Source organism: Carcharodon carcharias, chromosome 2 (genome assembly GCF_017639515.1).
Source record: "Carcharodon carcharias isolate sCarCar2 chromosome 2, sCarCar2.pri, whole genome shotgun sequence".
Lineage (NCBI taxonomy): Eukaryota > Metazoa > Chordata > Chondrichthyes > Lamniformes > Lamnidae > Carcharodon > Carcharodon carcharias.
Window position 1 is genome coordinate 25956236 of NC_054468.1, and position 18032 is coordinate 25974267.

The 18032-nt window shown below is 38.3% G+C and overlaps 1 protein-coding gene across 6 annotated transcripts in view; it reads left to right on the forward strand.

The window, feature by feature from the left end:
* Window positions 1-18032, forward strand: part of xrn1 (5'-3' exoribonuclease 1) — a 104310-nt gene that overhangs the window by 29426 nt on the left and 56852 nt on the right. For all 6 annotated transcript variants that reach the window (XM_041211636.1, XM_041211646.1, XM_041211608.1 and 3 more), the window contains exons 3-14: window positions 668-765; window positions 4724-4833; window positions 6572-6682; window positions 7600-7685; window positions 8049-8136; window positions 9800-9968; window positions 10085-10152; window positions 12154-12285; window positions 13416-13506; window positions 13941-14061; window positions 14957-15046; window positions 16331-16487. In XM_041211636.1, the coding sequence (XP_041067570.1) occupies window positions 668-765; window positions 4724-4833; window positions 6572-6682; window positions 7600-7685; window positions 8049-8136; window positions 9800-9968; window positions 10085-10152; window positions 12154-12285; window positions 13416-13506; window positions 13941-14061; window positions 14957-15046; window positions 16331-16487 (1321 nt within the window). The remainder of the gene's footprint in view (window positions 1-667; window positions 766-4723; window positions 4834-6571; window positions 6683-7599; window positions 7686-8048; window positions 8137-9799; window positions 9969-10084; window positions 10153-12153; window positions 12286-13415; window positions 13507-13940; window positions 14062-14956; window positions 15047-16330; window positions 16488-18032) is intronic.

An 18032-nucleotide genomic window follows, 5' to 3' on the forward strand; every position in this document is an offset into this window, starting at 1 on the left:
AAAGCTGTTATGGTGTTGGAGTATTGGCAAGGTATCCCCTGGGTCTTGATGGTAACGGCAGAGTGGTTTTACTTTTGTAATTATGGGAGTGGTGTGTTTGAAGGCGTAGACAAGGGTTGTCTTGGGCTGTAGAGGTAGCAGGCTATAGAAACGTTGTGGAGAAAGATTATTGGTTTTGGGAAAAATGTAATGTGGTGAAATGACTTATTTTCAGGAGTGGACTTGTAAACGAACAGAAGGCATGGAGGTATTTAAGTGGTGCAGTGCGGCAGGAGTGAACAGGATGGAAGGCATGGTGGGAGCAGCAAAAGGGGAAAGGCATAGGTATTTGCATGGCAAGAGCTGCAAGAAGTGATAGTGTCTCAGGTGCCTATGGGTTAGGGAGCAGGGAGTAAAGCTGACTGCTACCATTGAATGAGGCAGGTTATTAAGATCAGAAAAAGCAACAAGAATGAAGAATTATTTTTGATGCTTTTTGTGTGATGGGTGCATGCTAGACACAGGAGCCTCCCTTATGGCTCTTTCTCCGTCCATGTTAATTAATGGAAGAGGGGAAACATGCCAGTTATTGATAATCACTATGCTTGGTATTTTTCCTCCCATATTTATGAATGTATCTATTTTTTGTTCCATATGATTCATTGCATCTTAATTTTCTTAAATGTAGATCAGCAAAGGAAGCAGAAGAGAAAATTAAAAAAGCATTAGAGAAAGGAGAAACTCTTCCGACAGAAGCCAGATTTGACTCCAACTGTATTACCCCAGGTAATACTCAGTTATAACCACTTTTTCTTCAAACCACATATGTCTATTACGAATTATAGCATGTTGCACAGGATAAGATAGTGGCATAAATGTATTTCCTGTAAGTCACATTTTAAACAATTTGAATATCTATTAACCTAATTCCAGAAAATTGGCAACCTCACATCTTTTGTCGAGCTAAAACACTTCGCTGGATTGATTTCCCCAACTGCACTGAGTTTTTAATCTCACCTGAGGCAATATCAGGATAGGGAGCCTACCATTGTCTTTTATACTTCCAAGCATAGGAAGATAACTATTGGTCTGATTTTCCTGTCCTAATATGAATCGATGAGTATTTTGAGTTTGAATTGATGCTTTACTTGGTATAATAGTCCAACAACAGAATGTAACAGCTCACATAATAATAACTTTTTTGGAAAGACATTGGTGTGTTGTGGGTGCTCAAGAAACCACATTTCTGTATGAGTGATGCACTGCTTTTAAAAGTAGAATTTGGTTTCTTGATTTTCAAGTCATTAATATACAACATTAGTATTAGCACAAAAGCTCCAGTGTCTTCTAAATGCTTCACCTAGTTAAGGGAGTGGGGAAACCTGATTATATTAAGAGCTTCCAACTCGTGCAACATTGTAACCTTCAATGGGAGCTGAAATGGCTTGTAGGTTTATCAAAAGATAGTCTATTCAAAATGCTAAGTATCGCAGATTTTGGAACGATGAAATAAATTAGTTCTAGGCTTGAAATAAAAACAAAAAATGCTGGGAATACTTGGTACTTCTGGCAGGATCTGTGGAATGAGAAATGGGAGTTAATGTTTCTAAAGATCCTCTACCTGAAACGTTAACTCTGTTAACTCTGGCCAGACTTGCTGAGTATTTTCAGCATTTTCTGTTACTGCAGATGCTGGAAATCTAAAATATTTGATTTTGATCCTAGGCTTGTTTTCTACAACAGCAACTTATTTTCTTAGCGCTTCTAATGTAATGAAAAGTCCCAGTGTGTTTCATTGGAGCATTATAAAACTAAGTATGACACAGCTACATAAAGAGTCATTAGGTTGGATGGCTGAAGGCTTGGTCAGAGGTATGTTTTAAAGGAAAAACAGAATTACCTGGAAAAACTCAGCAGGTCTGGCAGCATCGGCGGAGAAGAAAAGAGTTGACGTTTCGAGTCCTCATGACCCTTCGACAGAACTTGAGTTCGAGTCCAGGAAAGAGCTGAAATATAAGCTGGTTTAAGGTGTGTGTGTGGGGGGCGGAGAGATAGAGAGACAGAGAGGTGGAGGGGGTTGGTGTGGTTGTAGCGACAAACAAGCAGTGATAGAAGCAGATCATCAAAAGATGTCAACAACAATAGTACAATAGAACACATAGGTGTTAAAGTTAAAGTTGGTGATATTATCTAAACGAATGTGCTAATTAAGAATGGATGGTAGGGCACTCAAGGTATAGCTCTAGTGGGTTTTTTTTTTATATAATGGAAATAGGTGGGAAAAGGAAAATCTTTATAATTTATTGGGAAAAAAAAGAAGGGGGAAACAGAAAGGGGGTGGGGATGGGGGAGGGGACTCACGACCTAAAGTTGTTGAATTCAATATTCAGTCCGGAAGGCTGTAAAGTCCCTAGTCGGAAGATGAGGTGTTGTTCCTCCAGTTTGCGTTGGGCTTCACTGGAACAATGCAGCAAGCCAAGGACAGACATGTGGGCAAGAGAGCAGGGTGGAGTGTTAAAATGGCAAGCGACAGGGAGGTTTGGGTCATTCTTGCGGACAGACCGCAGGTGTTCTGCAAAGCGGTCGCCCAGTTTACGTTTGGTCTCTCCAATGTAGAGGAGACCACATTGGGAGCAACGAATGCAGTAGACTAAGTTGGGGGAAATGCAAGTGAAATGCTGCTTCACTTGAAAGGAGTGTTTGGGTCCTTGGACAGTGAGGAGAGAGGAAGTGAAGGGGCAGGTGTTGCATCTTTTGCGTGGGCAAGGGGTTGTGCCATAGGAGGGGGTTGAGGAGTAGGGGGTGATGGAGGAGTGGACCAGGGTGTCCCGGAGGGAGCGATCCCTACGGAATGCCGATAAGGGGGGTGAAGGGAAGATGTGTTTGGTAGTGGCATCATGCTGGAGTTGGCGGAAATGGCGGAGGATGATCCTTTGAATGCGGAGGCTGGTGGGGTGATAAGTGAGGACAAGGGGGACACCTTAAACCAGCTTATATTTCAGCTCTTTCCTGGACTCGAACTCAAGTTCTGTCGAAGGGTCATGAGGACTCGAAACGTCAACTCTTTTCTTCTCCGCCGATGCTGCCAGACCTGCTGAGTTTTTCCAGGTAATTCTGTTTTTGTTTTGGATTTCCAGCATCTGCAGTTTTTTTGTTTTTATCTCTATGTTTTAAAGGAGTGTCTTAAAGAAGGAAAGCGAGGGAGAGAGATAGAGGTGTAGGGAGGGAATTCCAGCAATTGGGGCATAACCAGTTGGAGCTATAGCCACCAATAGTGGAGCAGTTAGAATTGGGATTGCACAAGAGGCCAGAATTAGGGGAGCGCAGATAACTGAGGGTTGTGGGATTGGACGAGATTAGAGAGGAGGAGCAAGGCCATGGAGGGATTTGAAAAACAGGATGAGAATTTTAAAATTGAAATGCTGCTTGATCGGGAGTCGATGTAGGTCAGTGAGCACAGTGCTGATAGGGGAATGGGACTTGCAGAGTTTTGGATGACTTCTAATTTACAGAGGGTAGACTGTGGAAGACCAGCCAGATGTGTATTAAATAGTTGAATCTAGAGGTAACAAAGGCATGGATGAGGGTTTCAGGAGCAAATGAGCTGAGGCAGGTGCTAAGTTGAGCAATGTTAGGAAGGCGGAAATAGGTGGTCTTAGTGATAGCATGAATAACATAAAGCTTCATCTACATGGAAGTATCTGCATTAAAAAAGAGTTTATTTTGGGAAAGAAATCTTGCATTAAATTGAAAAGACATGAAGGAAGCACTGCAATTCATTTTCAGTGATGGTGCTTGTCGCTCAGTCAGAAACTGACTTTATATTATTTTCCCATTGCTTGGATTTTTAAGTCTGTTTGTTTGATGTCACTTAAGGATTCTTAAAACCTTCCTTATATTGTAATTATAGTGCATTTGTAAGTTAGTTTATGAATCCATTTAGCAATCCATTTTTAGTTTTTCAAAGAATGAACTTTAAAGTCTTGTATGAGCCCCAAGCCCTCAGTTGAGTATGAAATATACATGGGGGTTGGGGCCTAATGTGAGTTTTTGCTGTAATATTGTTACTTGCGTCAAATGTTCATGTCTCAATTTATGATAAACACAATAACCCTAATTAGTCAATATAGTTCAACTTTCACAGTATGAAAGTACAATTCTACTTTTGGGTTCTTCATTGGCAGTCATCAATGATTAACTGTTAATCTGCAGCTAATATGTAACACAACTTCAGGATGCCGGAATGACAGCCTGCAAATGAAAGGTCTGGAAGGTGCATATTTCAGATGTAACGAGCCACTTAGAGCCTACCAGATTAAGTTTAAAAACATGGGTAGGCAGATGTGCAAATTGTATGTATTTGTTTCTGTATTTTCTCATTCTAGATTCTTGTCACAATCATAGTTACCTTTTCTGTTGAGAGTGCAGCAAGTTGAGATAAGGACTTTTCAGCTGCTTCAGTTACATCATAAAATATTTTTTATGTCATGCTCTTATGAGCACCAAGACTCAATTTGTTCATTCTCTTCTTGCCTCCAGCTTTTCAAAAAAAAAGGATAAAATGCTCCATTAATTTTCCATACTGGTTGTCTGATTAAGAGTTACTGAACTTTAACTGTGGAATGTTTTTGAAAACTCCATCCTCGTTACAGGGCAGGGGCATTTTTGATATTTGTTTTTTTGTTCTGTGCCTGTTTGGAGAAAAAAAATAGGGTTTTTCATAATTTTGTATGTTCTGTTTTAGGTACTGCTTTTATGGCCAGGTTACATGAGCAGCTAAAATATTTTATAAACCTGAAGATTTCAACTGACAAATCCTGGGAAGGTGTGACTGTGTACTTGTCAGGTCATGAGGTAATTAAATACTAACTAGCCCAAAACTGTCTCTTCCCTCAAATTGAAATTCTTACTGAATGGAGAAAAAAAAAGCACCTTCTAAATTGGCATGAGAGTAGACTATCAAATGTTAATTTCTGAAGGTAGCCTGCCAGAGGGCAGCTTTGCTTAAATAACAGAAGTAATCAGAAAATATAATATTGAAAATTATACTGGAAAAGATGGGCAAACACTATTGCAACAATGTTTGGAGGGCTTCCATTTATTCTACATTTGTTAGCAGTTGGAAACCTGTTTACAAATTTGGTAAGCGGATTTTAACCCGTGTACAGGACTGGTGCAACAGCTAGGCAAATTAGGTGGTTGCCTAGAGCGGCGAAATTTGAGGGGGATAAGAAAAAATTAACTATTCATGAAACTACATAAATAAAAAAAAAATGGGCTTCGGCCGTGGGAATGAAAGATCTACTGATACACATCAGGTCGAGTATCCTTTATCTGAAACCCCCAGGCCGATTGTGTTTTAGAATTCAGATAATTTCGGTTTTCGGATACTGCATATGGGCCTGGGCCTACTTAGATTACAATCGCCGAAGCCTAGACTAGCTAGAGCCTAAAGTAAATAAAATGGCTAGAAAAGTAAGATGTAGCATGTAAGCATATGTGTAATAAGTTCACATCTGTGGTGCCATCTGCGATTCTGCTTGTGAGAGGGGATTTGTAAGGTAACCAGCACAGACAAAAATCGCAAGTTAAACAGTGCAAACAAACAACCAGACTCCCTGCGCTAAAGGTCGGGTGCAGTCAGCAAGGTTCGTGTTGGTTTGAGTTAGAGACTTCCTGTGCTAAAGGTCGATGAGGTTCAAAAAAGTGCGGTTTTTGGGTGTGTTCGTTTTTCGGATTTATGGATAAAGGATACTGTACCTGTATTTACATTGCGGTCTTTCCCAAAATTTCATTATATTGTATTCCTCATTCTGTTTATGCAACAGTTTTACAAATTTGTACATCTACATGATTATTCCAAAACTGCAAACTAGTAAGTAATATCAAATAATGCATTTTAATCTTGCCCACTGTATTGTAATGACTGATTGTGTAAATTGCGCACAAAATCATCTAGTAACTGTTGCAGGAACACTACTGTATTACATCATGTGAGCCATATTGTTCATTATACTGTACATATACTATGAAAAATGTAGAACAATGAGAATGTACAATCAGTATCATCTCTTTCTTGTAAAATCTGTAATTATAAATGCAGAAATTTTATTTATTTTCAGAAGTTAATTGTGGGATGTGGGATATGCAAGGCTGAAAGCTTACCTAGGGCACCTAATACTCTTGTACCAGCCCTGCCCATATGCAATACCATTCATGTGGATTGAAGATATCTATTAATGTGTTTTGTGCAAATAATTTGTGTTCAGAAATATACTTTTGTTATACTTGGTATAAAATGTTGGTGTAAAGTGTTAATCTCTTCATTAATATGTATGTAGGTGCTAATGTGTTTAGTGTTTCATATTTTTTATGCTCAATACTTAGCCTTTCAGTTGGTTTGGATCTAGAGATGGAAGATCAGCATGTCAACATTCTGTGATACTTAGTCTTTTGGCCTTTGGTAATTAAGCTGTTGGATTTTGGTCAGGATTTTTTCCACACCAAGTGAGGATAACAAATAGGATTACAGTATGTGACTGTGTGTATAAATACATGTTTCTGTATTTTAACATCCTATTTTTATTGCTAGACCCCAGGGGAGGGAGAACACAAAATCATGGAATTTATTAGAGCTGAAACAAGAAAACCTGATCATGATCCCAATACAAGACACTGTCTGTATGGACTGGATGCTGATTTAGTATGTATTATACAATGCTCCTGAGAGGAAAAAAAATCATTTTATCTAGTGATATGTGTGTATTTTAGAAAAAAAAATGTTTGATGTCTCTTTCTCTTTCCCCCCACCCTTTACTCTTTAACTCATTTTACCTGAAGTTTACACTTGATCTTAACTCCCCATTTGCAATGCCATCGAACTTGAAATAAATTGAGCCTATGGAGCTTTATGAAAGACATTCCATAAGCCAGATTTGATTAACACAAATAGGATAATTTTTTAATATGCCTCGCTCTATTTTCTTTAAAAAAATGGAACTTACTGGAAGCTATTGAGCAATTTTTCACTTTTCCTGAATTAGTACATTATGAATAACTCTTTCTGAATTATGAGTTACAAGATAAATTGAGAATTACAGTTATTGGTATTTTGCTGCAGAAAATACAGCTGGACTGTTAACTTTACTGAGAGGAATTTTTTTGTTGCATTAATTTCTCCCAAGTTGGGGATTGCTATCACTCACCATATAGTGGATAGCTGAAGAAATCAGTCAAAGTGATGAATTACCTTAGGGTTGGAAGCATCTGGTCTGCCAGCTGGTATCTATCCACAATAACATGGCTGCGCCAGTGGGTGGTAAAGTTGGTGTTCCACTGTCAATTCTTTGCAACTTGGAGATCAAAAACTTAATAATGTACTATTAATATTACATTTCAAGACTGTTGAATAGCTTTAATAAGATCTGCAATATCATTGTATCTGACTCTTGTGAGGTGGTCCTTTGCAAGATCTCATGGTTATTATATTTTTGTGCTTTTGCATTCCTTTCACTGTGATTAGGATAAGGGCTTTCATCATGGTTACAAGAAGCTTTAAAGAAAAAAGTAATTTCACACACTTTTGTACAACTAACTTACTGATATTTGTGTTTACTGAAGATTATGCTTGGATTAACAAGCCATGAACCAAATTTTTCCCTTTTGAGGGAAGAAGTTCGATTTGGAGGCAGGAAATCACAGAAAAGGTAGGATCTTTGTACTGCTTAATAGAGCTCTTCAGGCTTTAAATAATTATTACTCTCTTAAAATGCATAATTTCTCCCATTTTTCTTCTTTGGTGTTTTCTTTGTCAGCTCTGATTTCTTCCCAGAGGTTGTTTTAGTACTACTCGAACCACAAAGTGGTGTGCATTAGTGCCCTGGGCTATCCAACTCTTTCCTTCCTGAGAAGAAAATCTTTGGATTCTGCTGGACACCTTCCTATTAGCATGGCTAAAACAGAAAAAAACTTTGTGTACTTTATATTCTTGATAATTCAGGAGCAAAATTATTTTTTATTATGTTGATTTCAATGCACAAATATTTGCTAATCACATTTGTTTGTTTCAGGATTACTGCAGTCGAAGAAACTACGTTTCACTTACTGCACCTGTCCCTAATGAGAGAGTATATTGACTATGAGTTTTCATCTGTACGGGTCAGTATTTGGATTAGAATTTGTTTTTAAAGGAAAAGATAGTGCTGAGCCACATCGTAAATGGTATAAAAGGAGATAATGCAGCAATTAGTTACTCTTTCATCTCTACTTTCGCCTTTAAGCTGCCAAACTGGCCAGAGATGGGTTAGGTGGAGGCAGTATGTGAAGTACCCCTTACTGGTGATATCAGGAATATTGTTTGCTGCCCACAGCCTCTGGCGCCCGCAGCTCCTGTCTGATGCCTTCAGATAGGGGCTTCTACAAAATATCTATACAGGTTTACTCTGAACAGCACCTTAATAGTAAAGTATTGGAACAAAACTGAACTAAGAGACAGGAGCATGCAAGAAGTACCTCTCATGATAGGATACATTAAGAACTGGCACACCTTCTATCCACCTTCTCTAATTTAAAATGTGATTGAAAATATGTATGATATTAAAAGTTTTTTTTAAAAGAAACTTGGATTACTTTTCTGTACATACATTTACAACTTCTTCCAAAGCTTCTGTTAGTTCTACTTGCAGTTGTCTATTGCAAGTTGCACAAACCTAGCTTAGGTTGACCTAGAACCTGTTAAGTGCTTTGGGTCCATTTTGTGGATGGTAAGGTGGCATGTGGAACTTGTGTACATTGTTGCAATTCTACTAGTTAGGGACGGCTTGAGGTGGGGGGGTGGGTGGGGGTTCATTAGCCATTACTTAATGAGTGATAACCCATAAGTGAAGAAATGGTTTAGTTTTCAAATAGGCCTGAATGATTGAAGGTGGCTATTCACGGAGTATAAAGTTCATTTGTGTTTTGTGCATGTTTCAAAGAAAATAACTTTGAATTAATTTTTCATTGCAAACCACAGCAAACTAATTCTCCTTTGCCATAAATGGATCTGCATCCACCAAACTCTCAGGCAGTGCATTCCAGATCCTAGCTACTTGCTGAGTTAAGTTTTTCCTCATGTCACCTTTGGCTCTTTTGTCATTCACCTTAAATTAGTGTCCTCTTGTTCTCAACTGTTCCACCATTGGGAACAGTTTCTTACCATACGTCCAGAACCCATCATGATTTTGAACTTCAAACCTCCTTTTAACCTTCTCTAAGCTTATCCAATCTATCCATTTAACCGAAGCCCCTCATTCTTGTAAATCTTTTCTGCACTCTATTTGAGCAACAGTATTTTTCATCACTTGTTTCATGCACTATTTCATAGCTGTAAGGGCAAACTGCCTATTTCAATTCTCCCCAACCCCAACTCATGTTGGAAACCAACTATTTGGAGATATGAGATTAGCCACAGATAACTCCATCCAACTTTATTTGTCTGCTTCTTCACTGGGAAACACTTGTTTTTCACTTAGCACCTTGCTGCTTGCTGGTTCTGAGCTTTATAGTTCTGTTGAGGAATCAACAGTGATGGTGATTATACTGCACAGGTTAATAGTAGGCAACAGACCTATTGAGATGGTGCTCCTGAAAGAGGATCTATTACAATACCTTATCTTCTAAATAATCGGCCTTTAGAGTTGTCTGAGCTAAAGATTAACAGTTGCCCTACTTGTAGTAATGTGCCAGTGGATTAAACCCATTACTGTACTGCACTGCCGCAATTGCTTTAGAACTTTGATCATATTTAAGTAAACTGCTTGTTCTTTATTTCAATTAACAGGACAAGATTTGCTTTGAGTATGACCTTGAACGAATAATTGATGACTGGATATTGATGGGGTTTCTTGTTGGTAATGATTTTATTCCTCATCTACCTCATTTACACATCAATCATGATGCACTGCCTTTGCTATACAAGACATACACTGAGGTCCTGCCAACCCTTGGAGGTAAGTGCATGAAACAAAGCCCTCTCTAGTAAATAAACTCTGATTTATTCCAGCGTGATTTCAAACTCATTGTTTCATAGGCAAATAAGTGTTTTGTGAAATTTTTGTTTGATTAGGGTATATTAATGAAGGCGGAACACTAAATTTGGAACACTTTGAGAAGTATCTTGTAAAACTGTCAGAGGTAAGCATGGATTGTTTCCACCAAATCAACCTTGTTGCCAAGATTTCAGTAATTTGTAATGGTAAATGGTTTATGGTTGAGTCTACTTGTCCTGAATTTAAAGAAAACACACTGAGCATTATAATTACGGTTTCTGTGCTTCCAAACTTGACTTTCTGGAAAGTATTATTTGAGCTAACAACATATTGGCGTTTGCAGGTTATGTGATGGCTATTAAGCTTAACGAGCAGATTCTTAGGCATAAAATCCTTTACATTGATTATGGATGTTGGTGATTTGTTTTCCTTTGTATATCCATCCTTATGTCTTTATAAAATTTGTAAAAAAATTCTTGGCTCGCTTTCCCCATCCAAACAGGTGGAGTGAGAAATGACCTGTTCCCAAAGCCTTTTTCAGTCTTGCATCAGCCTTTAGAAATGAACAACGACTTAACGGAGAATAATATTCCACCCATCTATTTTTCATCTCTGCATGGGAAGGTTCTGACTTCTACTTTAGTGGTTCTCAATCTTTTTTGGTTGATGGATCCCTTTTCAAATAGATTAGTAACCACAAACCCCACTCCATCTAAATTATAATACTATAATTGAGTAACACTCAATATGAAAGTGCTATATGTCAAGAATTCTTTGAATAATGTTTTTGAGAAAATGGGTATTTACATACATGTGTCAGAGTCCATCTATCCTCACTGTGAGGACAATGTTTTGACCTTTATGCTCATTGACACGTCTGACCTTGAGGAAAAATGACGTCCTTGGCAAATTTGAATTTTTGGCATCCTTTGAGTTTAAGTATGTAGATATTTTTAGAAACTCTCTTCTCTTGATCAAAGCTGAGCTCACCTGGTGCCCACTGCCAGCCTTGGTAAATGTCAGTATACCTGACAATCTTCATGCTGTCCTCAGTGCTCCTTCATGTGCACCCTCTTCCTAGGTGAGATAGCTAGGCTGCTCTGAGCTGTATATATGGGGGATGCACTCTGTTCCTGACTCTCACCAAGCCGGCTCTGTCTACGGTTCATTCGTTTATTCTTGGCCACGGTGGCCTGAGCAGTAGCATTATTTTGCAGACAATTTGGAAAGTCACTATGGGCCTCTAGGAACCTTTTGAACTCCTGTTTGAGAACCACTGATCTGTTTGGTTTAATTTCAGTCCCCTGTTCCTGAAAATGTAGGCAAGATTGGGTATTATGGGTGAACCTTATACCACCTCCTCTGTGATATGGCACTAGCTGCAGTTGAGACTCGCTAAAAGAGCCTCTGTGTCTCCATTGTTGAAAAATTGCACTGCTACATGTCAGACAAATTGAAGCTCATTGTCCAAACATAATTTGGCTGTCTTTCTTAAGGGGCTCATATTGAGATCTTTGGAAATAATGCACCCATGGACCTTGCTATAGCTGTGATTGATGCTGTACCATAAGATGAAAAATTCCAAAGTATGACATCTGTCTTTCCACTACAACAACAAATAAGAGCGGAAATAGCTTAGTGCAAATGACTTTGGGTTAAAACTAAACCCTGGGTAGATTTAGAAGCTCCAACTTTAAGCTGTTTGTGAGTTACATTATCTGGTTCAGGTTTTGTTCCTTCTTATTCAGAGATTATTTATTTGGGTATTTTTGTTTATAATTCATAAATTATTTCAAATTGAATCTTATTCTCCCACCTTTTCAGTGAAGGATGCCTTTTCAAATACAAACCAGTTCAGATGCAGTGAATATGATTACTTGCTAAATAAGGCTTGCCAAGCCACATCAAAGCACTGGTATGCTTTCTGGTACCTTGTGCAAATTGGCCCAGATCTTTCTGCATTCTCAAGAGACAGCTGAGTTAATCTTAGGAGAAGCTTGTCAATTTGGAGAGTTGCTTGAAGCTTAACTAGATTATTTGTGTGTAGTAGTTTGTGAAACTTTTCATCAAGTCGTATTTGAGTGTGTTTTTTTTGTTGCTTTGTTGAAGTGTTTGCCTGATAGATGATATAACTATTTGATTACAGTTTGATCGTGAACATTTCAGTGAAGTTTTTGTTGACCTAAAGTGGTTTGAAAGTAAAGTGGGCAAAAAGTACCTAAATGAGGCAGCAGGCATTGCAGCAGAGGAAGCAAAACGACGTAAAAAGAAAAACAAGGTATATATTTCATCTTGTTCCACTTCAAATACTCTTTACAACTGAATGTGGGAGAAACCTTTCAAGTCATTAATACTATTTTTGTGAAAAAATTAAATAGCTTAGACCAACGCTGCTCACTGAATCAGGACAGTGCTGAAGTAATTCAGTCTAATTGATATAAGGAATTAGACAAAGTCAATTGGTCAATCAAACCATCCATATACTACTTACAAGTTATTCTACTACAACCATTTCATCTCCCAAAGGAATGTTCAACAATACTTCCTGATCCCCAAAAATTGTGCAGCAAAATTCCAGAAGATTTGCCCATCCTATCATGAATATTATTCAAGCTTAGCATGATGTGCTCTATGTTGTCTTCCCTCGCTCTCTTCCAAGTCACAGCATGGAAACCTGAGTTCCATTGACTACTTGTTCAATTGTCTCAATCAATTGACACAGCATGAGGGAGGCATTGCTAATGCACTGAGTCATAGAGTAATCTGATTTAAATTCAAGGGCTGTAGGTGCCTGAAATTTACTTGAAGTAATTGATTAAACATAAAATAAATACTGCCCATTTCTCACACCCAGGAGTTGTAGAGGTATTAATGATCATCTTTTCTAGGTCATTAAACTGTCTGCATGATGATTATGGTTGAAATGATCCAGCAGGGAAATATATGTTTGTTCTCATCCGAATTTTTATACAAATCTGTCTAAATGCGCCAATAATGTATCCAAACATCCCATTATTAGAGTAGCTCTTACTTGAGAGGTAGATTATTGAGGCTTAAAATTACCTGCTAACTGAAAGTTCAGAAAACAGTGCTTATAATGTAGATATTCCAAGCATTTTTTTTCAAAAGAGCAACAATTTATTCATCCGCTTATTACCATTTTGAGTATGATTTTAGTTGGATCTGATAAAGGTTGCTATGTAATTAATTTGCTTACAAAAGGGAAGCTGATCTCTAGCAGAGAAGGGAGAATGGAATCAATAGATATCAGTTCAGTCCAATGTTATTGTGCCTGTTGACTAGTTATGGAGGAACTTTGCCTCTATTCAAGAAGTTCATAAGTGTTCTGCCTTTTTTAACAGAAGCTTTACTGGGAGAGAAAAAGGTTATGTTTGTTTTTATTTACAGATTCGAGATGATTTGTGTTTAGCCGTATTAGATGAAGGCAGAAATGAGGCAGAAGCCTGTTCAAACTGCAATACCGAATTCAATCACGAAGGTAAACATGAGCCATGTATAAACTTTTTACACTCTGAAACCACTGCCAATTATTCTAATAACAGTTTATTCTTCAGATCTCAGTAAAGCAAAGGAGAGAAGTTTGTTTAAACTTACCTTGGTTTCCTAAGAGCAGGCAGCATCATGCTATCTGCGTGGCCTGTGCGGCATTCTTCAATGATATGATTTTCTCCCCCGTTAAATTTCTGTGTTGGTTTTGAATTTGCTTGTATCAATTAAGTGACATGAAATTGAATTTTTTCTCGCTATAAGTTATATTTCAATATAAGGATTTATTTTAGTTTAGATATGACAGCGTTTTCTTGTCTTGCAGTGTATTCAGTTTTTGCAGTTAAGTCATTGCACCATGACAAAATTGTAATCCGTTTCTGTACTTGGCAACTTACACATGGTATATATTTCAACTCATTTTAGATCAATGGGATGATGACAATGATAATGACAATGAGGATGAGGATGATTTGTTTGAAACAGAATTCAGGCAATACAAGAGAGTTTATTACATGACAAAGATGGGTGTAGAAGTTGTTTCTGAGTGAGTGAATTTTGTTTTCCCTCAATCTGAACTTGTGCTTAATCACATGATATTCTATTAAGAATGAAAAGAGTTTCACAATCAGATGGTGCTGGTTTTGGGTTGAAAGGCTGCATGTTTATTGGAGCACTGAGGTGTCTTGCAATAGCAGGACTGTACCATTTGTGGAATGGGGGCAGAGAAAATGTCTGGGGAAGTGTTTTGAAAAATGAGCACTTGGGTTGATGCTTTATGGGTTGATGCATTATTGATTCTGCAAAAGTGTGGTTTAGATCTCCTAGGAGAGGTGAGGGCAGGTAGTGGACTCCTCCCCCCAGGATTCTAGGAGAAACTTGATTCAAAGGGCTTAAATATACCCTTGAGCTACAAGCCCTGAAATTATGAGAATCTGCCGACCGTGTGGTGCCAATATCTGGTTGCAGAAATGCAACAGAGAATCAGGCACACTGAAATTATTAAACTCTACTTCCAGTGTAGAGAACTGGGTCAGAGGTCAAGGTATGTCTACCAAGAAACCAGAGCTGGTATTGGTACTGACTTAATCTTGGGGTTGCTAGCTCAGTGCCCTAAACAAGTACACTTTGCACATATTGACATTAATTGAGAAAAGGGTTGAGCTTAACGTGAATGTTTGAATAGGCTACTGCCACTCACTGTTGAAGCTTGCATGTGAAGAATTGATACTTGGGCAAGATACTTGGGAGCATCCAACAGAGGGGGGGAAAAAACAGCATCTGTTGAAAAATCTGATTTAGAAAATTGAAAAAATTAGTGTCCCCAAACCCCCCCACCCCTGTAACACCCACAACCCCCATCTCTTATTAGGTTAAATACCAGTAGTTAGAGATGTTTATTATTTGGCAACATTTTCTAATTTTCTTTCTTCTTCGAATAGTGAATTTCTTGCCCAACAAGCCGAATGTTATGTTCAAGCAATACAATGGATTTTGCACTATTATTATCATGGTGTGCAGTCCTGGAGCTGGTAGGTTTTTGCACGGAGATACTTTGAGTAGAAATTTTATGACTGGAAGCACTACTTCATCTCTTTCTTGCCTTTATTATTTCAAATATGACTATCCAATTTTGTTAAATATTTTCTAGGATTTAGAGATTTATTCTTGGATGGGGGATGAACCACTTAAATTTGTGCCAAAATATTAAATGAACACCAGACACTTGGACGAGTTTGCAAAGATTAGAGATTCTAATGAATGTTATGAACTGCAATTAATTTAGCTGATCTTTTCATCTGAGCTCTTAATGAAAATTTGCTCACTGCATTGTAATTGTTCCCAAGCCTGACAAAGCTTGAAATGAGAAAAGGTGATTTGGCCCATTAAGTTCAATCTTTCCACAGAGTTCATCTATAACTATTTCAATTATGGAGTCCACATCACTTCTTTATTCTCATATTCTTTTGTGAATTAAATAGTTTTGCTAATATCTAATTTTCTTCATAACATGCCAGTAGTGGGATTTGAACTCATGATCTTCTGACTTAGAGGTGATAGTGTTACTAAATGATCTAATATGCCCCTTGTTCAGTCAGATAACGTTGCAAATTAGAATGTGTTAATCAGTTACAGGCTTCAGCTCTGAAACACGCAACATTTCAACATTGTAATAATTCGATAACTGCATAATTGGACATACTAGTTTCAGTATTTTAAACAATGAGATGGCATGGAAGGGTTTTAGTTTAATTTTGGCTTCAGGAGATAGTCATGATATCTTGTTTCTGGGCATTTCACTCTAAATGTTAGGTATAAATTCTTCTATGCACCACATAACTTGCTAACTTTTAAAAATAATATTCTGGGACTATGAAGTAAAAATCTCTCAGATTTTTCTCCCCAAAGCTCTCTGTGATATGACGTGATGTCAAATCTTCTCTGCCTTTCTATGGTTAATATTGAAATGCAATGCTCATGGCCTAGCTTCTGCTTTGGGCTTGTTCCACCTAACTGGAAGTGCAGAGAAAATGGTTATTGGGAGGACTAACTGTTCCTTGGTGGCATGAAATTAAAATTGCATGGGTGGCTTTTTCACACCATTTTTCATTTAAAGTTATTGGACAGCTATTTTCGAAATAATTTATTGCAACGTCGATGTGTACGTTTTCAAATTTCCTGCATTATTTTCATTCCTGTTTCAATGTTGAATTTAAATTCAAATGACATCATAAAGGCAATGGGTTGGTGAGTTTATTTTTAAAAAAGTACTATTGTGCATTGTATATGATCAAATGTTCTATTTCACTGTTTAGGTACTATCCTTTTCATTATGCACCTTACCTATCAGACATCCGTAATATCAGCAAGTTGAAGATAGCATTTGATATAGGGAGACCATTCAAGCCATTTGAGCAGCTTTTGGCTGTTCTGCCAGCAGCTAGTAAAGAGCTTCTACCCAACTGCTACCAGGTAAGTGGATTTTACTCTTCATGTCTAGAAGGTTTGCAAATTGATTACAATTCAGCACTATTTTGCACAGTGTGGCTTCAGATGTTCCAGAGGGACCTTTAACAACTCCAAGAAAGATGTTGAGAACAATACCAGGCATCGACCTGACCAAGGCATTTGTCTCTGTAAATTGTGAGGTTGTGTGGATTGTGCTCCGAAGGTTAGAATGTCCAAGAAACTTCATCACAATCCTTTAATTGCTTAATGATGATATGACTGCAACTGCCTCGGGTGGGATATCTGAAAGATGCCTTCAAAATCTGGACTGGGTCAAGAAAGGCTGTGTGATGCCCCTCATACTATTTGCAATCTACTGACAGTAGCTATTCACCTCATCAAAGATCAACTGCCTTCTGCTGTCAGTTTTAAATACTGCCTGGATGGAAACTTCAGTCACCTTAATGCCAAAACTAAACTAACCTCCAGAGGTATACATGATCTACAGTTTGCAGTTGACTGCAGTTTTGTTGCCCACTTTGCACTGGATTTGCAAACCACTCTTGATATCTCCAGTTTTGCATGCAAGAAACTCAACCTGTCCTTAAATGTTGCCAAAACAAAACTCATAACAACCTACGCCTGGTCAGCCAGATAATCCACCTCCCATATATGCTGAGAGACAGGCTCTGGCAAATGTTCAGCACATCCCATACCATGGCAGTAATCTTTCTCAAAAGGGCACCATTGATGAGATCCAACACCACCTGCGCCAGCAGAGTTTTCTACAAACTACAGCAGCAAGCATTTGTTATCAAGAGCCCCAGAGTACAGAACAGTTGTGTTTACCACATCCTGTACTGCAGTGAGACCTGGACTCATAACACAAGTGACACATAAGAGCACTAAAAAAACTCTATCAGCAATACCCCTGCCACATCCTCCGACGGATGGAAGAACTAGTAAACAAACACCAGTATACTTCTTGAAGCCAACTCCACAAGCATTCAGATAAAATTCCTGCAAAGTTAATTTTGATGGACCGTACGCTCTGTCTAGATGGCCATAAACCACCTCCCCTGCCAGATCCTGTTTTCCCAACTCTCAAATGGCCAACATTCCAGGGGAGTACAAGGAAAACACATCAAAGATGCTCAGAAGCTCTCCTTGAAGCATGGCGGCATTGACTTTAATGACTAGGAGGAGCTTGCTACCAATCGTTCAGAATGGCAACAACTTGTTCATTGAGCTGCATCATGTTTTGAGTCCCAGTGCCTCAATGATTAGACAGGGCGACAGCTGAAAAGGAAGTAAATCCTGCACTCCAGATCCCACTCCCGAGGATGTCCTACCTCATGTGCTCAAAAGTCTGCAGGTGAAGATTCGACCTGTTCAGGCATATGACCCATGTCATAAATTCGCGACCCCTGAGTAGATATCATCCTTGAATCGAGGGATAGCTTATGACTATTTTTCCTTTATGTACAGAATACTGTTCAAGCATTTTATTCAATACTTAGTTCCTGACGCTATTTTGTGTGTGGCTTTTTCTCCATGTCTTCTCTTTCT